Source organism: Athene noctua, chromosome 5, assembly GCF_965140245.1.
Source record: "Athene noctua chromosome 5, bAthNoc1.hap1.1, whole genome shotgun sequence".
NCBI lineage: Eukaryota > Metazoa > Chordata > Aves > Strigiformes > Strigidae > Athene > Athene noctua.
This window is the reverse complement of record NC_134041.1, coordinates 54484290-54511263: the sequence shown is the minus strand read 5'-3', so window position 1 is coordinate 54511263 and position 26974 is coordinate 54484290. Positions and strand designations below refer to the sequence as shown.

Here is a 26974-nt window from a genome sequence, read left to right as displayed (position 1 = left end):
CAAACTTGATTTCCTCGCTTTCTTTCCACTCCCAATTTTTGTCAAAATCAACCCAGTTGTTCCAAATGTTTTGATTTTTGTCACCAGAACCCATTCCTGCAGAGTATGGTTCTGTCTAAATGTTCCCAAGAAGATTTCACCTTGAGTCTGGTCTCTTGCACAGCTGTAAAAGTGACACAGGAAGAAGAAACTTGCTGCAAATCTGCAACTTCCTGGCAATAGTCAGGACACAAATCCTTCTACTCTAAAGCCCACTGAGTCACACTACCCTTTTAATGACCCTGTGAAAATCTCTATCAGCATTTAATAGTAAAGAATCTATGATACACAGAGTTTTCCCAGGAATGGGAGACGAGGCAGGTTTATTTTAGCTGGTTCATCACAACACAGAAATAGATCTTTCTTTCGGAGGCAGGATAATATATCTAAATAGGTGGAAATAAAATCTAAACCCTATCCTTCATACTGATCCATGCGTTATTTGTGAGTTTTCTCTTACTGTCTTAAACTACCTGGATTTTTATAAACAAATTGACGATGATGATGTTAAATGGGTTTTATTCTGGTTGAAATCAGTAAATGTATAATCCTAACTTCTACATGTAACTGCAAAAACATTTCTCCATGTAGCAGTGGAAGTCAGCCTGCAGCCATTACTATTAGTATTATTATTAGATGTTTGTAACTGGCAAAGCACTGAGCCCTGAATCTTAGCAGACCGTCTATCCAACAAATTATGACACACCCAAACCAGAATGATCTGAAGAAACCAGGAACTGGAGCGACTGCTCTGAATGGACTGCTGTTGGCCAAGGCTGAAAGGCCTGGCAGAAAAATGAGAATGGAAGATGATTCAGGGTAACTGTTATATCGGGGCAAATTCATATAATTCAAAATCTGTTCAGTGCTCACAAGGGTGGAATCCCCATTGCCTACCTGCAAAATCGTGTCTCTAGCTGTCCAAGGTGAAAAACAGAAGGATAATGGTTTTCCCTCTCAGTAATGCCACATAGCTAACCAGTTATTGACTTGAAAGCAACCACTTGTTGTCACACCTACAGCAGAACGCACTGCATCTATTCCCACATGAGTTGGCTCAGCATCAAATCCAGTAATGCCTCTGGTCTGATCCCAAAACAAATGAAGATCCTGAAAGGCTGGTGAGAGATTTTCACTTGCTTGAACTAGCAAGCAAGTGCTGTTCTTTGTAGGGTGACCTTTACTACATACCTCATAAAGGTCAATGATGATATTCCCCTCCAATCCTCTACTGCTTTTCACATTTTCCAAGGCCAGGGTGAAGTACACCCCTCGGGTGTCCGAGATATACAGGTTGTACGTATCATTCTGGTTCCACTCTTGAACAGCTGCAAACACCTGATTCTCATCTGTGCTGATAATATGCATGTCCTGTTAAAAGAAGACAAAAGGCCTATTACTGAGGATCTCTGTATTTCTTTGCCCTTTGGGACATGTAGTAATTACCATGACTTATGGAAGAATGGAGATGGAGCATGAATTATAGGTATGTTAAACAATTTTCTGTTAGAGCAAGCCAATAAATTACCACCATTGTGACTTTTCTGCATTTCATTTTTTTAATGATCACCAGCTGGGCGAAGGGGTTTTGCGTTCTTCATTTTTGGTAGCTTCAAGGAATTTCATTCAGTTTCATTTTTTATTTATAAATTTGAAAGTCAGTTTTATCACTCATGGAAGATTCAAAACCTTGGAGCCTGAGGTCCCCATAGTCACTAAGCATGGTGTAGGACTAGGCTAAAAGCAGTGACAATTTCCATCCACATGCTGAACTAACAAGTTTGTATTTCCAACTTGTAAAAAAATGGGAGTTCACATTTATTTGAAGCTGAGGTGTAGGGATCGGTTTCATCTAATGCTGGTAGTGATTTTTATTAACATACTTTTTTATTGAGTATTTGTCTGAGGTCTATTAACCCACCTTATGCAGGCTATCCAAATAATCCACCCACTAACCTTTGTTGGATTTCTGCTGCTGACCAAGATACGAAGGTCCGGCAAGGGTTTCCCCATTTAGTTTTAATATCAAGAGATGTGACAGTGCATTTTCTCAATATTCTTTTAAAGCAGTTTCATGGAAATGATTTCCAGGGTGGTGATGAGTATTGAAACACTTCATCCTTGCACTGTTGTTGAACAAACTAACACCGGTTCAGCTAAAAGCAAAATTACTGTGGTTATGTAGGACTTCATTTATCTGTTGGTATCTATTTAAAGTTTCCCCAGGGTGGCAAGGACCCTTGATTAATTTCTTGCACTGTTTCTGCATTAAGAAACCATACTTCTAGTCTCCCAAAGGACTGAGTGACCTGATTTTTGGGAAGAATATATGGGGGAAGATTGGCTCAGTATCCCCATCTTGCCTAGGAGGAACTAGATGAAAAGTGGGAGGTACCTAGATGAAAAATTGAGGTTAATTAGATGGGGTTACTTCTAATAGAGCTAACATAGACTATCATCATGGGATGGAGAGAAAATACATTTGAGGTCCTAATTCTGCCCCAGTGAGCATAATCAGTGAGTGATTTGCCATTTTCCTCAGTGAAAGACCACCAAACCAGGAAGTTTGTTCTTGCTCAACAGCTCTAATTCCTTAAAGATTAAGTACATATCTGACCTATTCCAGCAGTGTGAAAATAAAGCAAAACACCCAATGACTTCAATCTGTTTTGACTAGTTGCAGTGGAAATATTGCATTACCCTATTGCCAGCCTCATACATGTAAAACTCCAGCAGAGGTCATTAATCTACTCCTGACAGTATAGTTATTACTGTACAGCAAAAATGTTCTCGTGACTAAGGGCAGCATAAACAAGCCTCCTTTACATGGCTAGAAGACTTTGCCATGACACCTAGCTTAAAAGTACTTTTGATTTTTAAATGAGAAAAGTATCCCTTATTTCATACTGTGCACCAATTCCAAACCAGGACCACCAACAAATCTGTCTTATAACAGGCTAGCAACTGTGACAGCATCAGTCAATAAAGCACAACAATCATAGGGCAGTCATTCTCTCTATCCACTTGTCTTTTTAATGAGGGGCAGCTTTCAAGTCCAATCCATAAGGTGGGAGCATAAATAATGATCTTCTCCTGAAAAATGGCAGCAGGGTTTCCAAAAGTTGGCATGTGGTCAGACATTCTGAATCCCACACCACCACCATGGAATGACAAACAAAAGAAACTTTATCTGTGCTATGCAGGTGTCAATACACCGAGGACTGTGATCATCCCAAATGGGAAGAAGTTGAGGTGCAACACTGGGAGTTTGAGATGCAAATTTCTCAAAACTTTTAAGTTTTCAGATACAAGTTAAAGAAAACATGCTGTATCTGCTAAACTGCAGATATCCCATAGGCAATCAGAAGGGTAGATCCAGCCTACAAGAAAAATCTAGTCAGCTATCTTACAATTATCCCAAGAAATTTTCACTTGTGGAAGGAAGGGGAAGGCCACTACTGTTGATTATCAGCCCTCTATGACAGTAGCCTCAACAGCCATTCTGAGGCTCCAAAGAACAGTGACAGTCTCAGCTACCCATTAGACTATGCAGAAACTTGTATCCAGCCAAGGCACTGGGAAGGCTGGTCCTTTCTGTTCTACACAATCCCAAGCAATGACTACACTATGGAATATAAATCCAGGCACACATTCTCCTTTCTAAGACTTGCACCATTTGATCTCACAGAAAGCTAGGGCCTAAAAAGGTAAATCCAGGCACAGTTGTGTGGAATGTACTAACTTTCCTCCTTCCCTCCCAGCTTTGCCAGTTGGTGTTAATCTCAGCCCATCTCAGTCATCTCCTAAGCAGCATCACACAGTACTTCTGTGTGTCCAAAGCATCTATAAGGCCCAACTTTTATGGAGATAACTCCATCTCTATGACTTCCTGGCAACACCCAGCCATAGGACGGGGACAGTAGAGTGCTTCTTTCACTGTATGGAGACCACTAGTGCTCAGCATCCTAACCGTTCTTGAGGACCCCCAGTGTCACAGTCAGGCTTACAGATAAATCTTTAACAGAGAACAGAGTAGGACTGGGGAAAGCTGTTCATAGAAGACTGGTCAAGGAGAAGATGGTTTGAGCTCTGTTTTCTGAGGTGCCTGTTCATTCCAATTTGCTCTTTACAGAGGAAAAAAACCTGTTCTTCCTGAAATGCTTGCTAATCAAAGGCAGAGAAAGGTAAAGATCCCAAATCTGTATTTAAGAAAGATCATTCAAGTAGCACAATAAATGGAGCTCCCCAGAGAGGAGCCCCACCGAGGTGCTTCACCACTGGGCAGGCTGTGCTATTCAAGATGATATATGTCTGCGTTCATCATAAATGGTGCACTCACCTTAGGAAGAGAGTATTTCGGCAATTTAATCTGTGCGAAAGGCTCCCGTCTGTATGACACATAGTAATTTGCTCTTCCACCAGCTGTCACCTGTGGGAACACCAAAAGAAAGTGAATGATGACCCTTCCAAGAAACCCTATGCTGACACCTTTAAGAGGGTTTGACAACCTTTTTTTCAGGTATCTTTTCTATGACTTGCACAGCTGTCCCTAAAAGCATCCATATAACTCCAAAGAAAACCCAGACTTGAGAGGGCTGGAGCATTATTTATTTAAGCTGTGCTATTGAACTTTCCATTTTGTCTCTCATGCTTTAAATCCAGCATGATTTTAACATCTTAGGAAAAAGGGAAAAGCGTGTATAAAGTTCAAGGTCTCGAGTGGAAGAAAGAAGACGATCTGGTTTCATCAGACGGTTCCAGCACAACTACTTTGGGCAAGTCATTTAAAGTCTTTGTGCTCCTTTTCCTTTCCCGTAAGAAGGAGATAATACCTCTTTTCTCTGCTGCTTCTCAGCCTTGTCGGTTTGCACGATAAGTCCCATAGGGACAGGCTTGTCTTCCAACAACCTTTTACAGTGACTAACAGCAGAGATCCACACTAGCACCATTTAATGCAAACAGTAAATGCAATGAATGCGCTCTTGGAAAGCTGGAGCTAAGCTCTTAGATGCTCTTTATCACTATAAAACTGGTTTCTCTGAAATCATACTGTCTCTGAATGAGGATGTGGGGAGGATCTGATAGACATCCAAATCTGCCATTTTACGGACTGAATGAGCTGTAAAGGCTACACATAAATGCCATGCATCGATGAGCTCTAGCCCTGATAATTTGTAAAATATGGGTTTTTAAACCTGTCACTAGTCACTTACTCTTGCTGTGGGTGTTCTTTCTGGCACCATTTCAGGCCTGGCTACAACAAGGCTTACATCGGTGAATTTCCTATATTCTGCTGTTTTGGTAGTCTTTCAGGTTTTAAGATAAAACAATACACAAAGCACTTCTGTATTAAATGGAGTGTCGTTTGTTGGCTTCTAAAGTTTCCAATAAAGCTAACAGAAAGGTCCTAGATTCTCTCCTAGATACGCTTCCTTTTATCTGACAGTGATATTTCAGAATGAGCTTACATGGAATATTGCTATAGCATCAATTATATTCTCAGCAATGATATCACCTCTAGATAGTGGCTTTTTTCCCTAGAGAAGCTGTCATTCGAAGGACACTATATTACTGGTCGTGAATTTTGATACCTAATCAAGTCAAGATAAGGCTTTCTATTGACAGTTTGAAGAACTGGAAAGAAAGGAAGGTTTAAAAATAGGACAGGCTTCTACACTAGGACTTCCCCTTCTGCTTGTTTCTCATTTTTACTTGTAATGTTATCATAGCTGCCTCTAAAAAAAATCATTATATTACACACTGCATAAGAAGGCAGAAGAGTGACCTGTAAGACAGAAAACAAACTTTATACAGACAACTGATATCTAAAGTCAAATGGAAATGCAGACATGAAAATCTAAATTGATTTGCCTTCAGTCTCAAAACAAGCCAGTGGCAGAGACAGGGAATGAACAGGAGTCACTTGACTCTCATTTCATGTAAAGTGCACTGTGGACTGGTACAGTAGCATTTCAGGGTCCTGCTCTCCAGCTGTGAGGATGGTGAAAGGGCTGAGAGTGTTATTTCTGAAGGACATCCTTCTCATGTAATGCTACCACACCAAAATAAAGTTTTCACAGGAGAGAACAGACTATGCAGTTGATTCATGCTCAGTCCAACTCAAAGGCAAAACTTCATGTTTGTAGTAACTGTATGTATCAGTTGTAGAAGGACTGCCCAAAGGATCCCACATTTCTAGGTCATATTACCTAAATAGCACAGGGAATATTTAAATATCCCCTCTTAGTGATATTTCTGACCTCCAGTGGAAGATCCCAACTCTCAAATGATATAACTCTACCACATGAACTCACTTTACACCACTCACGATTGCAGCACCAGATCACTATTTGTAGCAGAGTCCAGATAGGACTGAATGTGTCCAGTGACTACTCAGTAAGGACTCTGGGTTCCTGATGGGCTGAGACACGGTCATCAACTCATCTTTAAGATGCAGACATGAATATTTACCTACTTTGTAAATGCTGTGATGACTAACACTGGGAACAGGGCAACAATCTTCAAGTTAATCAAAAGAACATACAGTAGCAGAAATATCAAGGGGTGATTCAATTCTCCCCTCTGTGTCAAGACAAGATCTACTCCAAGTCTGCCACACTCAAAAGATAGGGTTTTTTTGCTTTATGCCACTGCAAACAGGTACTTGAAGGCTTTTTGTTTGGATTGTTTGTTTGTTTGTCTGTTTTTTAAGGAGGGATTCAAATACTGTTTACATTCACTATGCATTAGCTAAACTCCCTTTCAGTCCTCTACCTGGACTAGGTCACCTTGACAAAGGTTTAGAAATAGAAATCTTTGTGGCCCATGGTCTTTCTGAGACAGTTAATATGAAGCCACCCACAATTCTGTTGGCAGGAGTTGTGTGAAGCTTTTCCCAGCCAAGCCCTCATCTTTGCATGATTTACAGGCATGGTTATAACAGTTCCAAAAAATGATCAAGCCTTCAATAAAGTTTTGGCAAGGACTGTGGTAGAGAATGAATTTTGGAAGGCCCAACTTCATTTATTTTGATCAACTTTTCCTTCTCCTATGAGCAAACTCTCCAGCACTGCAAATCCCAGAGATTATGATAGTGTTTTGCCCTCTAATGCCTCCTTTTAGTTCACATTTGACGAATGTCACCCAATTATTTGCTGTAAGCTCATCTGTCATGCTCAGTACAGAATTAGCTGGGTTTGTCTTTTTCTTCCTCCTTTGCTAATGACTCGTTCGTTAATCTGTTTTTTTGGATTTCTATTTTATGTGTTTAATTGGGCTTCTGGCCAGTGGAAATTATTCCTTTGGACAAGTGTATTTGTCATTAAACACATCTGTCTTTCCTAAGCTGTATTCTTTCTTCCTCCTCCACTGATGATCTACTACTTTTCTTTAATATTTCCACATTTTGCCTCAAGACCAAAGTCTGGTCTCACATCAGTTGACACTTAAGAACAGAAACACAAGAAGTTTCTCTTTTAAAGCCCTGAAAGTTTCAGTATGCTGACTCATCCCCCCTCCTGACCTGCAATGGGACAGAGCACATCAAACACAGAAGACAACAAATATGTTCACAAGGCTGCGGAGAATTATAGAAAATCTGTCATGGAATCTATCCATCTCCATAATTTCTGTGATATGTCTAGAAACACACTAAGCCATTTCTCATGGTAATGACTGAATGTGATTCTTTAAAGGCAGGTTTTGTTTCTATTTTTTCTTGGCTAGATGTTCATCTCAACAAAAAAAACCCCACATGTCATCTAAACGAGTTTGGAAAGCAAGCAGAATGAGTTATGAGGTCCCAGAATGTAGAGACACCCTAGATGACGTCAGGAACTGTAGATCACAGTGTACCAGGCTTCATTCTCATCTTCCTGGCTAGCTGGGACCTGTTATTTCCAATGTAAGGCAGGTATTGATTTAACAAACGTAGAACTACTAAATCCCTGACATGACCCTGGGCTAAGCAAGATCCCATCTGCCTCCTGCTGCGCAAAGAACTTGCAGAAAGCCTAAAGGAACATGCACTGATGCTGACAATGAAACACCATATATTAGAGGCACAGCCTTGGTGAAGAAAAGTGACAGTGTGTAGATAGCAAACGCTTCCTAAGTGAATGGCTGTAAGAGAATGGAGGGGTCTTTTCCCCATAGTTTATCAGCCTGGGTGGTTCACGGTAACAGCCGCTTGCTCTGCACAGTTATTGGAACAGGGTTTTTTTATTTTTATTGGAACTTTTTACACTATTGATAACATTCAAAGCAAAAGAGAATTAGTAGTAGCACAAATCAACCCACAATGACCAGACATGTTTAGAGGTTTGTGATTCCTGTAATTTGTCTCACACTTCAGGTACAGTACATAGCGACTCAGACCATTACAGAACCAAATTTTAAACTTCCTTGTTGATAGTAAGTAGTTGATAGGACACAGTTGGTGTTATTTTCAATAAACCCCTCATTTTTTTCTGAGGTGAGTTCCTCTGCTTGTAGAGTTCCCTCCTTCCCAGTGACATAAAATGAGTCAGTAAAAGTCAAAAGTTGAAAAACACTGTATCAGTATTGTAGTGGCATCCTGGATCTGTGTTCTCCACCTCCACAGGGCACCCTGGCATCCCTCTTTGCTGCTTTAACTTTAGTTACCCTTTCTCCCTGTGGGCATAAGCTCTCCTAAATCACATTAACACGAGGAGCGATGACAAGTTAAGCAGGCAGGCTGCTATGCTCACACGTTTAGCAAGGGATTTTGGTGTTCTTCAGAGCCAGCTACTGTCTAGGTCTCGCACAGTTTTGTCAGCATGAGGATTGAAAAGTTGTGCTTCCTTTCCCAAGCCTAACCCCAATGCCAGTTACAAGAGATTCAGAAGATGAGGAAGAACACATCTGGATGAGCCTGGTATAACCCTACTTCATGATTATTCAGCATGGCCAGGACAAAACATCTTCCAGATATTTCTGTTTACTGATGTTCTCTACTTGCCCAGAATAAATCACACCACAACACGCACAATATAGTTTGAATTATCTCCCTGTTGTTTTCATTAATATCATACCTTCTGGACAATCATTAAAGCAACAGGCAATTACCTGAGTGTGCTGCAGAGACATACAGATTAGTGTGTGTGCCAACCACCCTCAAGCTGCCTGGTAAATTCAGCAGGCTTTGAAAACATGCCACTTTCTAGAGTGTCAGACCCATCAGTGAAAATCTGCTAAGATAAAGGAGCATTTATTATACTGGCCCAGTCCCTGTTCACTTCCCTCTCCCCTCAGAGCTATGATGGCACAGCTATAGGACAGAGTAATCTTTAGTGAAAATATTGGATTTGTTTTAAAAGCAAGTACTGAAGAAAATGTGCACAGTTACACCAAAACATGAGCCACATTAGAGCTGCAAATGCACATTACCCACACAGAAACAAACTTAAGAGAGGAGCATAAATGGACACATTAAATCTCCTTTTGAAGGATTTCAGAGGGAACATGCCAAGGTAATCCTTTACATCTTCAGCTGCAGACACTGCTGATAAATCAGGCAACATGAGGGGAGGGGAGAGAGTGATGAAAGAAATTACAGCACAGAGAGCCCTAGAAATAAAATAAATAGAAATAAACAAAGGAAATGTTAATAAGTTTTTATCAACAGATATTTAGGTTCAAGTTCCAAATCTGGTATTTGGCACAGCAAAGATGAAACAGTACTAGAAATGGATGAAAAGCACCCAGCAGTGATTAGGAAAGTAGCTAACTACTTGCTGCCTGCCTTGCTTTAAGAAGAGCTTTTACCTAGCACCTAGGATGCACTTTCTTTCATCTGTATGGATTAATTTCCCCCACTGGAGTGCTGTCCAGCATTTTAAATAGGGGCAAGAGAAGATCAGCTGTAGCACACATTATTCACCAGTAAAACAGGTGTAATCATGTTCATCATTCAAACGTCTTCATCCTATTAGTTTCATAATAAGCTTTTAATGATTTCTTCAATAAAAGACTCAAAGACCAAACCCTACAAGTTGGAGAGTGCTCCATTGTCCCGCCAAGCCGTTTTATCTACCATTGATCGCAAAGATAAAAATCAATCGTAGCTAAGCAGGGTGAAGTTAAAAATAAATTGCATGGATTGATTTCTGTTAAGACCTTTGGCTCCTAGTTAAAAAATGGAGGAAAGAAATATATATTTGAACATGGTGTATTTAGCTTCTATGAAAATAAAGAGAAAGCTCTAGACCAGGAAATCAAAGTTTAATTTTTCCCCTCCTATCTTGTTTCACTGCTGAGAAGTTTCACATTAAAAAAAAAAAAAAAAAAAAAGAAAAAAGTAATCTTTTTCTTTTCTTTATTCCTGGGGAAATTTGCTACTTATTTAAGTTATTAAATTGACAGCTTGAGAACTGAGGTCAAGAATCCATATGAACTGGCATAATCACAGCTGAGGCTGCTGGTTGAAGTCTACTCACCTGATAACTGACTTCAACTCAGCAGATATGCTCATTTAGCCTAGTTCTATATACCTAATAAACTTGAAACATACACTCATGTCCTTCAAAACATAAGCACTTCCAAGTTTTCCTAAACACAGTTAGAACCAGTAACAGTAATAAACTACTTCTCTGAGCTAAGCTTAGACATATTTAGCTCATAAAATTAAGAAATTTTTCGTTCCCTTCTATAAAAACTTAGAAAAATGTCCCCCAACCCCAGTTCTAAGACTATAAATAATATTTTTCTTTTTACTGAGCCTGAAAAAAAAAATTCTCATAAATATATCCACTTTGGTAAAACCAGAATTAGATTCAGATAAAAACAAACAAATAATTAAAAAGGCTTTTTCTACAATAGCCATTTCCCATCAAATTACTTCAGAAATTTTTGGACACACTCTGATGAGACTCCAGGCATCCAAATAAGGCAACAATATCCATAGGTTCTATAAGAAGCTATCAGTGATTGTGGGTGAATACTGACATCTGTGTATGTTTTAAGGAGACCTTCTGATGCAGAAGAAGAGTGAATTAGTTCAACAGCTTTTGGCAGAAGTGTTTGCTCCTCTGAGCCAGAGGAATTATTCAGATGTGTATTGTGAGAGTCCCACTTAGCTGCACCCCACAACAACATCTGGAGAAACTCTATGTTTACTCATTCTCACTCATGCTAGTGAGCAGGCTGAGATGCTGCCCTGCTGTGCAATTCTCTGAATTAAGGAAAAGTCTTCTATGCGCAAAGTTACTTCAGAGGGTGAAGAAGAGCCAGACACATGATCAGTACTGATGAAGAGCATTTTGATTTAAACTTTTCACTTTCCACGTGGAATTCCTGCCATCTATAAGAACTGCAGCTGCTCCCACACTGCTGCATGTGCAAGCTACACAAAACCACCACGCGCTGCTCCTAAATGGCAACACTACAGACCCCCCCACATTCAGGAGGATTAATAACCACAACCAAGACTCTCTCTCCCTTCTCACCATCCCTCACACTCCTTTCTTCCTTCATCACATCAACCTCAAAAAAAAGGGCAACCATGAGAACAGCTTAGCTTTTTGGACATGGGACCATCATATGTCCCAGGACAACCTGACCTGAAGGTATCTAGCACCAAGACAGAGCTGTGCAGTTCCCAGGGTTCCCAGGAGACTGATTCCCAAATGACTTGCCAAGAAAGCTGCCAAGAAAGCAAGAGGTGAAATGTCAGGAAAGGTCAGGTGAGAGACAAGATAGTCTTATGAATTTCAGTCTGCAGTTAAACACCTTGATTAAATTATGCTATGGGAGTGGAAAAGGGAAGGGGCACCCATGTTCCCACTTTTTAAAGGCCTTGGAAAGTGATAATGTACTGCCTTCAGCATGCCTCTCTGGTTAATGGTGCAAAAAACTTCCCATTTAAAGTGGAAATGGAGCAAGGTCTGAAGCAAACAGCCAGCCCTTTTCAATCAGAGCTTGCAGGTGTCCTTCCTTGTCCTTATGCGCTGAGAGCATCTGCAAAGGCAGATCTGAGAGTGTTTATCTCCACAGACATTTGTTTGGCCTGCTAGAGAAAACAGGAATCACCCCCAAATTCAAAGCAGGTATCAGCTTCTAAATCTCTGAGGAGTCTTCTATGCCTAGTAGCTTTGTCACTGCCACAGAAAGTGCTGAAAGTCCAAGCTACATTTCAGATCGACTTCAGCTGCACTCTGTTGGGATAGCAGAGTCTGCACCATCCCAGAGAAAAATAAAGACATATAAAACAATCGAGATAGGTATTGATCGCCCATCCACACATCTCTGCACTGACTTACAGCCAGTTCAAATCAAAAAGGCCAAAGTTACCCTGAGGGTCTCCAGGCACTGACAGAGACAGAAGCTTAGGGGAGGAATGGGGACAGTGTTAACTAGACGTTGAACTAGACTGGTATGACCTCTGGGAGGAAAGCCACACACTGAAGGGTTTACACAGGAAAAAACAACAAGATTAATAGGGGGAGAAAACCTATTTTATGAGACATACATCTATAGCTAGGGAAAAAAAATGAAAGGACAATTTTCAGAGACCAAATCCTTCCCCAAGTCCCTTAGGATCTCATGAGTATGCCCAAAAGCTTATCTGTCCCTTTTCTAAATCTATCAATTCCAACCTCATAAAAAATACTACCTCTCCCCATAAACTTTGTCTCACTTACAACCTTATGCCAGCAGCGCCATAACAGCAGTACTGCCAGCAGTCTTCACACCACACATTCTGAAGAGTTTCATCACTATGTTTGTCCCTCTCCTGATACCTTGGGTTCTGTGTGAAAATACAGCCCCTACATGGGTCTGCACCAGTGCACTGGGAATGTCATCAGTCCTCACTAGCAGACAGACTTGTCCAACACAGGACCCCAGCCACCCAGCTATTGTTCCTGAGGTGGCTTGCACGTAACCTTTGGGTAACTGGGAACAACTACTTAACTTAAGAATACTTAACAACAACTTTAACTCAGCAATAATTAGCTCCCTATGGCAGCTGTAGGTCCACATCAATGCTGCTTTCTGCAGAAACCACTGTCCCAGAGCAAAGCTGATTTCCAGTGAATGCGCTTCTGTATTCATACCCCCTTAGGAGTTCTCAGACCACCACACATCAGCAACATTGTACTAAGACTGTTTATGGCCCAGACTCTCCTCACTCTCTGCAATAAGAGATGACATTTGCTCATGCCTTCTTGCATTTTCAGTGGAAAGTTTTCATCATTTGGCAAGGAAACATACACAGATCATTCATGCTCTTCTCTTTAGTCTTTAAAGAATTAAATAGCACTGATGTTATTTGTTTACTTATAGGAAAATAACAAGATTTTCTCCAACTAATGCTTTCTCACTCAAAACAGATTCTCCTGAAAAGTAATTCCTATTTTCATTAAAGCCTATTGCATTTTAGACTCTTTTCAGCAACGTGAGCAATTCCATTAGAAATCCCGATACAAGACTTGCTTGAAAAGTATTTTTCCCAGAATTCATCGTGATTTATTTTTACCATATAAATTCTCCAAAGTATCAATACACTAGATTCACACATAAAACAAAAGACTATCCCTGACCCCTGGGTCTTACAATGTAGGCTCTGCACATGAAAATACTGAGGCAGTTCAGGTAATTGTCAGGAAGTCAAATCTTATAGGCAGTTGTGCATTATCTCTGCACCTAAGTTTAGAAAGTGATACTATCTCAATAGCAAGTACTCAGAGGCACCAATAAGGAAAGGTCTGGTGCAGCTATAGGGAATGGCACATTATAGCTGTAGAGAAAGTATAGGCTCCACTACTGCACAGCTGTATAATTGAATACAACTGACAACTGACCTTAATGGCAAAGTTGCTCATCAAATTAGCTCCTTTTTGGTACAGTAAATAAATTCAGATATATTCCAAGGTTTTCTCACAAATAAATGACCTGCTCTGAAAGCTGTATGAATTTTAAGTATTAACCATGGAAGATGATGATGATACTGACTCCTGGATACATCAGAGCAATCCTCTGAGCTGAATGAAAACTTACACACACAACAGAGGGCAGGATTTTCTCTTAATGTATCAATTTATGCAGAATTATCCAATCTTAGTGATGTGCTAGGCACCCTTAAATAACTATTGATCAATCAAATAGAAAGTCAATCAATAAACTCAGAGTGATCACCTACTGTTTTATTCATAAGAATTCTTCCTGCGCTCTCAGTAGCTATTTCTTTCTTCCTTCTTCATTACCTTTTACATTTTTCATCATGTGCTATGTTATTTATCTCCTTTGCCTGGTAACCAATCCCAGTCTTTTCAAACTCTCTTCACAGGCAAATTTTTTTCAAGCACTACATTTTTGCAAGACCCTTTCAGAAGTGCTGCACAACAGTATTCCACATGATATGGAATCATTGATTTATAATAGCCCTATAACATTTTCTGTATTTTACTTTCCCCTATCCATTATGCACCATAGTATCACATTTTCTTTTAGTGCACAGTTATACAGGTTAATGCTTCCCAAGAATTTTACACTCCAAGCCTGTTCATCATTGATTAAAATGGATATTCACTAGTAAATAACTGTATGCAGATAATCTAAAACGTTGATATCAATAGCTGGGATTCATCTTCCCTAATTTTAGCTATCAGAAAGTTAGTTCTATCAGCTATACTTAGGTTCCTTCTAATATTAGCGTGAAAGGCGTATTTCAGAGAGACCTATCTCATCCTGCAATAGGTGCAATAGGAGAAGATAAATTGCCCCCAAACATTTTGATGTCTCCACTCACGTTAGAGGAGCACAGACTACTGGTTTAGACTAAAAGTCTGTTTTCATGACAAAAGTTAGAGGAAACTGGTTCCTCTCTCTACATCAAGACATTATTTGTTCCAGCACTGACAGATCAGAACTCATGCACCCATCCTTTATGCATCTATTAAAGCTCACCAGGTTCTTAACATTTAATTTGATATTTATTTATTCATCTCTGTCTAATATTTGAAATTCTAAGAGCTGGCTCCTGTATTCCTGTCCAAGATTATCCAGACAGAATGATATGCATGAGACATTGCACACACTATCAATTTGACACATCCCATAATAGGCAGCTATACCACATGGCTTGTGAGACTAATACACCCAGGACATATCGGCACTCCTACATATGTACCGAGCAAATACTCTGCATAACCCATCAACCATATGCGGGACACAGTGGATTTAACACACCTGCAGCTCAGAGAGGTGTGTGCTGTGAATCTCAAGTGTCTGTCTGTTAAGTACTACATGGACTCAATCCATGCCCTGTTTCTGCAGCCTCTTACAAAAGGCTGCTGGACAGTCAGAAATCCTGCAAGAGTGACACAAAAAATAGGGAACGTGATAGACAACCTGTGAAAGGGAGAGTTTCCTGTCCAAAGCAGCAGAAATGTTCAGTCTGTGTATTTAACATTTTTTAACAGGGTGGGTATATGATTTTCACTTCAAACTCTCATCAAGCTGTAATAAAACATTGCTAAGGATAGTCAAGGCACTTGAAGTATTAAATATACATATATGCACGTGTTTGTATACACACAAACACACACAGAGTTTTTTTTAACTTGAAGCAATTAGCAACTATTAGCTTTAGCTGCTCATTCGCAGAGGAATGCGCACACCAGGCAGATGTCCTCACAGCAAGCCTAAGTTTCTAAACAGAACAGCCTTGTTTTCACATAGGTAGGAGCTGTGGAATGAGAAACGCCTTGTAAGGCCTCACGTTAGCCTTAAAGACTTGGATGTTCCACAATACCATCAGCCACAGACATAAACCATCGTATTAAAAGAGTGTCTCTAAAATACTCCTTGGAGAGTAGAGCATTTCCCGACTGGAAAGCCACTGCCTCTAGCCAAATCATGAATTACTAAGTTTCAAAAGCTACATTCTCAGTGTTTTCGAGGAACCGATCTCCCCATGATGCCAAAGGAAGCAATAGCAGGCTGGGTTTCATGGGGGAATGAGGGGAGCTGTGGCTCCCATAGCAATCGGTAATCTCCAGAGCAGCAGACTCCCCTACTCACAGAAGTCTGCTAATGTTACTCAAGTGCATGCAGGTTCCATATTGCAGTTCTCCCAAGTCATATGGTTCCAGTCCTCCACCTAATTCAGCATAGAATTATCAGCCTTCTCACTTAAACTCCCATTTCTAAGAAAATTTCACAATAAACAGAGAACTTTCTTGTAATTTGGATACATTCACAAAAAATGTTCCCACAAGGAAGTAACATAGAAGATTAACGTAACCCAGTCTTGCTCAGAAAGGGAAGCATATGTCTTTTCTGTACCACCTGGTTCCAAGCTCCATCTCATTTCATCTCATTTCCCCTCTTCAGCATTGGTGACAAGCAGTTAACATCATCATGTCTGTAATCTCTTGTCTCCTGAGCTTTCTACACCCTGGAATCACTGCAGCCTGGCTCCCAGTTTTCACAGAAATGGCACATCTTCAGGAAGTGTTCCTCCATACTGTGCTATTCATTCTCACACTTCCACAGGTATGAAATTAGGAAAGATGGCCTTGTTCCATCCAGCCCATGTATTCTCAGAAAATCTCAAAAACAAGTAGTTTCTCATCCAATTTCTGTCACTTTCTCCTCATCTCCAAAATCATCACCAACTAGCTGACAAATTTACAGTCATCTTCCACTTTGAAGTTGCCCTATAACATCTTTTTCCAGTCTCTCTATTTTACCTCCTACTGCAGATCTTTGTTCGCTCCATTAGCATTACTTGACTGTCAAATCAGCATAAACCTTTCCATTTGTTAAAATGATTACTCACACTTTTCCTTTGTTCTTCTTTGTTCTCTCCAATTCATCACTAGCTTCTTTGTATTTTCCAAGTAGCCACAACAATAGCAAGTTAGAGCTTCTGTGAAACCCATGAACCCTTATGATTATTGATGAATGAACTTTCAAAATATTCCAGATTCACCATGAGACAAGTGATGAGCAGAGATCAACTGTTTTGTCTCAGACTGCACAGTCAGTCCATAACAGGCAGGTACAGACTCCCAGCTCTTAGGACTTGCGATCCCATGCACTAGTCCTAAAAATATGTCTCCTCTCTTGCACAGAACAAATACCTCGTGCAGACAGAATTCGTGTCACATCAAGCCAACGTACCTGGATGAAGATATATTCATCCTGAACAACAAGGGAGCTGATGTCAATGGAGCGCGAAAATGGCCCACTCCTTTTGGTCTCCGAGCACTCTTGGATCCGACAGGTCAAATAGTGAGTGTCTGTAATGGGAGAATATGTACACATGAGAAATGCCCAGGTAGGAGCCTGTTGTCTGCAAACATCAGCAACAGCTCGAAAGAAGGTCTCTGAAGGTAAGTCTTAACCTCACCTCCAACTAGATAGACATTTTTTGCATGATCTACCTCCATCCTTCAAAACTTTAACTGCTCTATGGAGTCAGGAATTCATCACACTTCCACACTCACCGTTCCCTTCCCCATCGTGCAGACTTCCCTCAGGATATGGGAGCTCAACCCATAAATGGAGGGTTCAAATAAATGCATCAGAAAACCCATGATGAGACCATATGGTGAAGAAGATTTCAAAAGCCACTCAGGTAGAATTTATCAATTCCATTGCCCTGCTGGGAATTATATTCTCATCCTCTCCCTGAAATACCCTAGGCCTTGCTGACTTGTTTTAATTGTGGAAGTAACACCCAAGAAGAAAAACCCCAAACCAGCATGCTAATGGGAGGCCTTGTCAGTCCTTGGCACTGCTTGAGAGAAAGAACAGCACTGGGAGAAGAACATAAAGAAGATATACGGCAAAGGCAAAAATTCAGGAAGTTGCTCAGAGTGACAAGAAGAAACATGATCACCTCCAGCAAGTTGGCACTGGTTATAGGGGATTAAGCATTACTTCACTCAGGCTAAGAAAGAAACTCATGAAACAAAACAGTCAAGGCACTGTGTCTCTGGATGTATGTAATCTAAATATGCCATCTCTGCCTTTCAACTGCTTTTCTGAAAACTGCAAATTAGGAAGAAAATGAAAATACAACTAAGATAAAAACCAGTGATAAAAGGGTCGTATATTTTATAATGAGGCACTTCTGGAAGTGATCTCATCCCTGTACTCGGCACTGGTGAGGCCGCCCCTCGATTCCTGTGTTCAGTTTTGGGCCCCTCACTACAAAAAGGACATTGAATGACTCGAGCGTGTCCAGAGAAGGGCAACGGAGCTGGTGCAGGGTCTGGAGCACAGGTCGTACGAGGAGCGGCTGAGGGAACTGGGGGTGTTTAGTCTGGAGAAGAGGAGGCTGAGGGGAGACCTCATCGCCCTCTACAGCTCCCTGAAAGGAGGGTGCAGAGAGCTGGGGATGAGTCTCTTTAACCAAGTAGTAAGCAATAGGACAAAAGGTAATGGCCTCAAGTTGCAGCAGGGAAGGTTTAGACTAGATATTAGGAAGCATTTCTTTACAGAAGGGGTTGTTGGGTGTTGGAATGGGCTGCCCAGGGAGGTGGTGGAGTCCCCATCCCTGAAGGTGGTTAAGAGTAGAGTCGACATAGTGCTTAGTGATATGGTGTAGTTGGGAACTGTTTAGGTTAATGGTTGGAGGACTGGATGATCTTCAAGGTCTTTTCCAACCTAGATGATTCTGTGATTCTACCAGCTTCTTAGATTTCGCTTTTCTACAAAGGGTGAAGACAATCAATGAAGATAACAATGAATTTATAAGGGCTGGGGTGAGCCTGGTGCAGTGATCTTAGTTCACAACTGCATCTTTTAACTAGAATCTTGTCAAACTGAACCAAAAGGAATAAAAGGGAATCTTAAATTACAGTAACTAGCCTAGTAAAGCTGCTTACAAGATTCTCCATCCCATAAAACCTTTTATGACAGTAAAATGTGGTTCAGTGGAAAGCACTAGGGGGCACAACTGAAATCCTCTGACACTCAGCTAACTGCCTTCCCAGATTCAAAGACGAGGTTCACAAACTAGCAGTTTCCCCTTCCATAGCCTTGTCCCACCAACAGACAAAAAGAATACAAGTCAGAGGCACTAATAAAAAGAGTAATTTCAAAAAAGATACTGTCTAATAGAAGTCACAAACTACAACCAACCATTAATCTAATAAAGGTTCATGCCCAGTCGCATGACTGAAAGTCCATGTTTAGAGGCTACAGACCTGGTCCTGGGTTGAGGCACTGGAATTTCCAGGTTAATAAGGGCTACATGGCTGATCAGAGCAGTTGCATAGGTCTGGTGTGGTATTGAAAATGTAGTCCCACTGATAATGCTAAAGCAGCAGAAATTGTTGCTGGTGCCAGCTCAGAGTATTTGGAGGTAATTAAAGTGCATGGTGAAAAATATCTATCCTAGAGACAGTGCCAAATAACTGGAGTATAAGAGTTGTGCTTTCTCACAGCATAAAATACCATCAGCAGTAAAGAGGTCGGACTCTCAGCTGGGATAAATTAAGGTTCTTCATCATCTGACACATACGCACTTGGTCTGAAGCTGCTATCTACCTCCTCAACGTGAAATCTAAGACATCTTTGCAGCGGATAAAAGCAACTTTTCAGAAAACAGGAAGGTCTTATATACTGCCATGCCACCCAAAGAGCTCAGCAGCCTTGACTTGTTCTTTGAGGTAGCACTAAAATTAGGCAGAACAAGGAAGAGAGGTCAGGAGCCATATTTTTAGAAGCTCATTCCCTCCAGTATGTTCTCCCACACAGTCGTCTGGATATTCTTATCCCTCCAAAAAGGGGATAATTTGCTGCTGCTGAGTGACAGAATGGGAAGAGGAATAAAAACCTGTCACAAATAAATGCAAATAAATCACAAGTGTTGACATGACAACTAGCTTCCTGCCTATTGGGAAATGTGTCATTTTGAGTGTGTTACACCAGCAATAAAATATATTCAAAGAATGGCACCTGATTAATATTCATGGCATGTTGGTGGAGGAGGGGGGGTAGTTCACTACCTATTTTCCATTTAGTTTCTTGTTTATTTATTTTCATATATTTTACAAGACAAGGCCTATAAAAAAAACCACAGACACAAAAATTTATCTTCAAATCTGTCTGACTTTGGACACCAAAGTAAGTTCAAGTCTTGTTTTTTTTTTCCTGCTGCCCCACAGAAAATGAAAAATAATTCCTTTTAAAATATGTTTAAAAATCAGGTAGAAAATATGGCAGCACTCAGTCCACATTTGTGTGTGACTGAAAGCAAGAAACAACTCTAAGTTCCTGCTCAAGCTTCTTGAAGGGTATGATTCCTTCATAAGCTATGGTCCCATTCACAGAGCACATCTTCCCCTATATAGAAAGTACAGGGCCCTTCAGGAAAAATGTCAATTAGGAGAGAAGGGGGCATTCTAACTTCCAAGCTGTTATCTCCTTCTTCTCTGAAAGGAGTTAATTTTTCAGCCCTGTTTTGCACAGCCACAAGGAAAAAGGACAGCTGCCCAGAGGAGCAGGTAACATGTGCCCAAGCTATGCCTTTAAAGGCTTGCTCACTGGGAGATGTATGCCTTAAGAGAGATCAGCTTCTATCTGGGGATTATTTTCAATTTATATATCATCCCATGCAACACCAGAATTAAGAGGGTTTGGGTGTTTTGGTTTGTTTTTTGTGGGGGGGTTTTGTTTTGTTTGTTTTTGGTTTTTTTATTATGTTCCACTGCCAAAGGAGTTAAAAAGACATTTCCTAGACAGCCTCAAAAACTTCTCATGCCTATAACCCAACATCCAGCTACTTTCTCAGCCATATGTGAATATGGACATCGAGCAGCCTGGAGGGTTTGTTGCAGCTCAAATCCCAGCATCCATACCTCAGCACAAACCCTTCCCACCAACTTATCTCACTTAGGATTAGAGAATGGCTTTCTCAGATGTGCAGCCACTTTCCACTCAAGTTCGAAACACCTCCCCATTGCTAATTAAGATTGTCTCTGATCTTGAGAATCTTGAATGTATTCTTACCCCTTTTTGAAGTGATAAAACTGAAACAATTTTTTGAAATTTGCAGTGATAAACTGGTGAAATAAGCCAAGCTACAAAGTCTCTCCTTTGCCCGCCTGTCATTACAGTTTTGGCAGGAAGCAGGAGCGCAAATGGCCCTCTCTGGTGGGTAACACCGAAAGATGTGGGTCCCTGAAGGGAGACACTGAAACAGTCAAACCTGTCACTGTGCTGAAGGCTGCAAAGGGCAGACCTATGTGCAGTTTACTGTGACTTACAGAGACACAGGACAGCAACGTCTGCTCCTTCCTGGCAGCGTTAACAAGGCAGCTAAAAGCAGCCATGGCTACCCCACATGGCTAACAAGGAGAAGGGCAGCTGATGGAAACAAGTTGCACTGGCAGACTGGCTCAGCTTAAGTCAGGTCCTGATGCCAGGCAAGACTTAAAATCATAAACTGCCAATGAAAGTGACCATGGGAGGGAGAAAGAGCCAGCTGGCCTTGACAGTTTATCCCCCAAAGAAAAAGAAGATCTAGAAATGTAGACAGGACTGTAAATTATTCCCCAGTAATTAGTTACCCTACTTCATCTTTTTGGTTAGGTTTTTCCCCTCTTTTTCATTTAATTAAAACTGCATTGTATCTGTGAGTGGGGAGAAGATTATCTCAGTGAACATCAGAAAGTTTAATATATCTTTCTCAGGAGTGCTGGTGGGTGTTTGTGTCAGTGTATTCGTAATAGTTCCCTTGCATCCAACCCTGTCCTTGCCTATTACACCCAGGCAGAAGGTACAGTGCCCAAGGCTCCTACATGTTTTTATAATTTAAAAATGCAAGCCTAGATTATTATTCCGCTACAATAGCTCTGCCAAGATGTTGAAAAAACGTGAAAAACTTCATCTGCTACAAAAGACAGGAACAGCTTGAGATCAGCTAGGCACTGGAATTAGCAGCATCTTTCAAATATTTAAGGAGACCAAACACTGGGGCAGACTTTTTCAGAGACTCTACCATTCCTAATGACTGGACAAACAAAACCATAGGGCAAGGTATCTTGGAGGACAGACACCAGAGCGGTGAACAGGACTTTCACCTCCCAGATCCAAGAGCTTATTGATATCCTGACTCATTTATGGATGAACGAGACTCTAGCATGTCCCACACCTGTTCCCATCCACAAAGCATATTTTAGATTCCAGTGCCTGAATCAGTGTTAGACAGGTTCCTGAATCCTATTACTGTTAAAAGAAAAACAAACAAACAAACAAACAAAATCAAGTTCAGGAGTCTAATCCTAAATAACACTTCCCTCCCCACCCCCTTCTTAATTTTTTTTTTTAATAAAAAGCATGGAGGAAAACAAGAAGAGGAAAGATAAATGCCCTCTAAAGAAAAATCATGTAGTTTTCAAGTGGTCAGGGACATTGAAGGCATGGATTCTTGTCCCTGAATTGAGCTGAGCAATGGGAATACTCAAATCTATGTCTGTTAATGCATTACATATGTGACTGAGGCACCAGGCTGACATAAGTGGCATTAAAAAAGCCTCCCCTTCCTTCTCCCCACTACTGAGGAAAACTTTCACCAGAAACTTTCTGATCAAGAGGAAATAACTGCAGGCACCCAATTTCCAGCAGGTGTAAGTGCCTCAGCCATTTCGCTGAGAGTATGAAGGCTCATTTTGGTTACAGAGCCAACTAAGAGAACAGTTCAAACCTCTCATTCCTAAGTACACAGAGCTGTACCATTTCACACCAGGTGAGGCTATAGCTTGGAGGCAGTCGATGTTTTGTAACACAGACTAATATCATTTTACGGCTTAAAAACTCTAACTGGAGCAACATGGCTCTTTTGTGCTGTGTTTGGCTGGGAGAGGAGTCATTCTGGTACTGTCCCCCAGCAGGACATGCCAGCAGGGCCAGCACAGCCCAGCGGGTCTCGCTTGTGCCTGCTGTCTGCTGGGATGATGGCTTGCAATGAGCATGTCTTGCTGACAATACTGGTTAAGTCTGACTTTCAGTGAAGCCCCCAATACCATCAACTGCCAACTTCAAAATGCTGAATTTATACATTAAAACAAGAACAAACAGCAAACCCCTGAGCAAACAGGACCTGAAGGAAGAGAGTTGTCTGCAAACAGGGGATACATCTTTCAAATGAAGCATCCACATCCTTGACACATCCAATATTCAAATAGCTGGGTGAGCAAGTTTAAACTTAGTTTGAAAACAGACTCCATCAGCAGTTTGTTTGCTTACTTTCTTGCTTTTTTTACTTGTTTTTGGACACTTCTCCCAGCATCACTGCAACAGCACACACAGCAGCAAAGGCACTGAAGAAGCCTCCCTACCTTGCCCACCCACCTGCCAGCCTGTTTTGCTTTTTCCATATATTCAACAAACAGCTGTCACCTCTGAGCTTTTATTGCTTGGTTATTTATTCAGCTGCCATCACTAAATAGCAGTGGGAGGCCAATGAGTGATTTTAGAAGATCCACAGCCTCAGACAAGCCACTCTGATAGACAGGAGCTTGTTCACACAGCATCTGGCCTATGCAGCACTTGACTAAAACAGAGAAAAGTTTGCAACCAGCAAAAACGAGGCCTTTTCCTAACAGAAATACTCTACCTCAGTCTTATGCTGCTTTTCTACACTGTCCCTGTAGTGTAAAAGGGACACATGTCCCATTGCTGTGTGGCACGGCTTCACTCCACGCACAGATGCATTACCATGCTGTAGTTCCTGTGAGAAATACCTAGAACACTTTGGAGAAAGTGTTAAGAATTACGGGTTTTTTTCTATTTCTTACTTCAGATCCAGGCACCTTTTCAGGCCTGTAATGTTTTGGTATACAGCACCTATTCATATATCATAAGTGAAACTGAAAAATCCTTTCAGTATGAGACAAAGCATACCTGGGGCACAGGAACATTCTGGCCAGTGGAGAAGTCTGACTGTAGGCAATTTCTCAAATTCCCAGGTACAACCCAGCTGTTCTGAACACCTCTGGAAATGTACTGCACAGTGCTGATAGCCCAGCTCTTATGATTCATGTGAAACACATGATACTGAAACAGCTAAATAGGGAACACAATAGGCAGCTCCTTAGTCCAACAGACTGTGCTTCTGCCCAGCCTCTCCACAGACACATGCCCTGCAGCCTTTGAATTTCTGCCCAGGGGCTAAGGATAAGAATATTCCTCACATCAAACCCCATGGCCCACATCTTTCCTATCAATTAAAATGGAAATAGGGAGACAAAATTAGTAAACTGAATTTCCATTCCCACTCCATTCTTGACTCAAAGCCCACTTTTTCTGCATTGGCTGCAGGCACTCACGTCCATCAGCTGTCCGGGCTTCCATGTGCACGAGGTCAGGTTCTTTATCCAAACCAGTCACTGACCTGAGGGGAGAGAGAGAGAGAGAAGGAAGGAAGCCAGTTAGATAAAAGGCTGCAGTCAGAGAGAAGGTGAAGGAAAGAGAAACCAGTTCAAGTCTACCTTGTGACACCTGGCCTGTAGGTCCCTGTCTCCTACCAACTTGTCTCCTTTGTGATTTTACACAACCCACTCTCAAGGGCCATATACTAACCTTTAAGATAGACACCTTCCCAACTGCTGGTGAGTGAACCTGCCTATCCCTTCTCTATAGGATCAAGACTACAATGATCATTCTTGTGGTGGTTTAGCTGGTTCCAAGATCCAGTAAAATCAGAGCTCTGTTTTAATGCTGAAGGACAGATGAGGGCACAGCAGCCTCATGCTTATAGACACCAAATTAAAAAGGGGTTTTACTTGGCTCAATAGTAACATGAGAACCTGAGTTTCTTGATCTGCCCCTGGTTTTCTGGGCAATCTTGCTATTGTTTACCTCAGTTTCTCCATTTTCAAAAGAAAAGCAATGATGCACATATGCATGGTGAAGTTCTGATTAAAAAAAAAAAAAAAATAGAAGAAAGTATTCATTATTTACCCCATGATACCATGCCATGGTCCTTGATAATCATGAAACAAGGCATGATGAGTTTCTTTAACCTCACTAGTTGAAACCCAAGCACCCGAAGTCAAATCTTCCTGTGTGTTGTTAACTTTTATTCCCTAAAAATGTTTTGCAAGGCACATTACAAAGATAGTTTTCCTCCTGGCAGAAGAAAAGTCAAGCCCAAAACAGAAATGTTATTAGTGTCCTGGCTGATAAGAATCACTGGGAGATGAACATTTAGTCCTAGCAATGGCTGGCAGGGGAAAAAAAAAATCCATAGATGTCCACGTGATTTATGGAGCGGCTTCTCCTGAGTTAAGCAAAGGGTTAGATTAAAAGAGGACAACGACAAAAATCAGTTTCTAATTTGGTGGAAGCTGAATTTGATACAGTAGATTGTAAATAATAGATTCCCTCCGAGCCAGCAAATGTCCACAATCCCCTAATGTTCTGAAACATTTTTACCACAGTCTTTTGCTGCTTTCATCCTTAGGGCATCAACAGCTAAAACATTTAAAAAAAAAAAAAAAAGACGAAAAAAAGAACAAAATACAGACACAGATATATTTTTGTGGATCTCACAAAAAACATAGCTATGGAAGCAATGACAAACATACAAATGTGTCAGAGTCCAGCTAAGATCAGCCAGTGCTGCAAATGCCAAAACAACTACATTATGACCCACTGTGTAGGTAACTGAAACGGGAACTGCTTGTTAACTAGAGGCACCACATCAATAGCGAGCCCATTCACAACACACTGTGAATTGTGGCCAAAAAACCCCAACACAACAAAACAAAGCCATACAGGCAGAACTTTCATCATTCTACTCCCAGTGAGAAATAGTCTGCTCTTTAATCGCTACCATCAGTTTCAGGATGATCCCACATGGAAGAAAGAGCTGTCTGTTATCAGTAAGGATGCCAGAACAGGCCTGAGTCCCTGTGACTGTGTAATTATCAGGGTCAAATCTTCCAAGTATCTGGACACAGTTAAAAGTGACAGTAGAACAAATAAAAATTCTTTAAAATGTCAGTGAAAAACATTATGGTGTGCAGCAACATTATTTCCCAATATATATAGAAAGGGCACAGATCTTTCTAGTCCATAGCAGAAGTTTGCTGCCTTTTCCCCATAAGTGGCCCTAAATGCTGTAATTTCAGCTGCCCAGCAGTCATGACCCTCACCCGTGACATGCCAATAGGGACAGAAGTATGTGCTTACCAATGTATCTATCCATCACAACTTTACTAAAGGGAACAATAATTTCAGCAGAGGTTGGGAACATGTCAGGGACCTGCCCCTCAGCCCCTCCCAACAGGCTTATAACTTAAATTCAGCCTTCACCCTGAAGCCTGTACTTTCCAGGCTTCCTTCTGGATGCCAAGACACCAGCCTTGTACCCAGAGCCATTTGCTGGGTTCTGACACCACAGTGCCAGGCTGCCTCACCTGCTTCCCACAACACCTCCTGGGTCCCTCCCCTCCTGATGGGGGGGCACTGTGCCTACTCCTGGCCCAGGTAATAAGAAACATCAATGTGCCACAATACTATTCATTTTAAAAGGGATTGTAATTAGAAGAACCTAAGTACTTCCAAACAAAATCCGAAATACTCATTAACGTTGTGTATTTGCATACACAAGCTCTGTGGATCTCCTCATAATGCCTATTAAGTGAGCACCAGGGGACGACAGGAGTCTCATGAAACATGTCATTGTAGCTTGAAGTTCCTTTCCAGTGCCACCTACTTGTTTCCTTAATTAGTTTTGACAAGCCTGATGGTTCTTTTCAAAAAAACAATGACAATGAAAAAGGACCAGCGTATAGCACCCCCCCCGGTGCTCCTCTGCTTGCCGAATACCATACTTCAAGTGGAAAAGCTTACAAAGCAATCTTCTGCAACCCAAGACAAGCTCCTGTTATCTGCAGGCAGATAACAAGCCTGTAAAGTAATGCATCGGCCATCCTTCCTTCTCCCAAACCAA

At 41.2% G+C, this 26974-nt stretch overlaps 1 protein-coding gene across 2 annotated transcripts in view; it reads right to left on the bottom strand.

Moving 5' to 3' along the window:
* SORCS3 (sortilin related VPS10 domain containing receptor 3) overlaps positions 1-26974 on the bottom strand; it is a 309741-nt gene that overhangs the window by 64266 nt on the left and 218501 nt on the right. For both annotated transcript variants that reach the window (XM_074907682.1, XM_074907683.1), the window contains 4 exons: positions 24345-24409; positions 17185-17303; positions 4379-4468; positions 1231-1410 (listed from right to left, as the gene is read on the bottom strand). In XM_074907682.1, coding sequence (XP_074763783.1) covers positions 1231-1410; positions 4379-4468; positions 17185-17303; positions 24345-24409 — 454 coding nt within the window. The remainder of the gene's footprint in view (positions 1-1230; positions 1411-4378; positions 4469-17184; positions 17304-24344; positions 24410-26974) is intronic.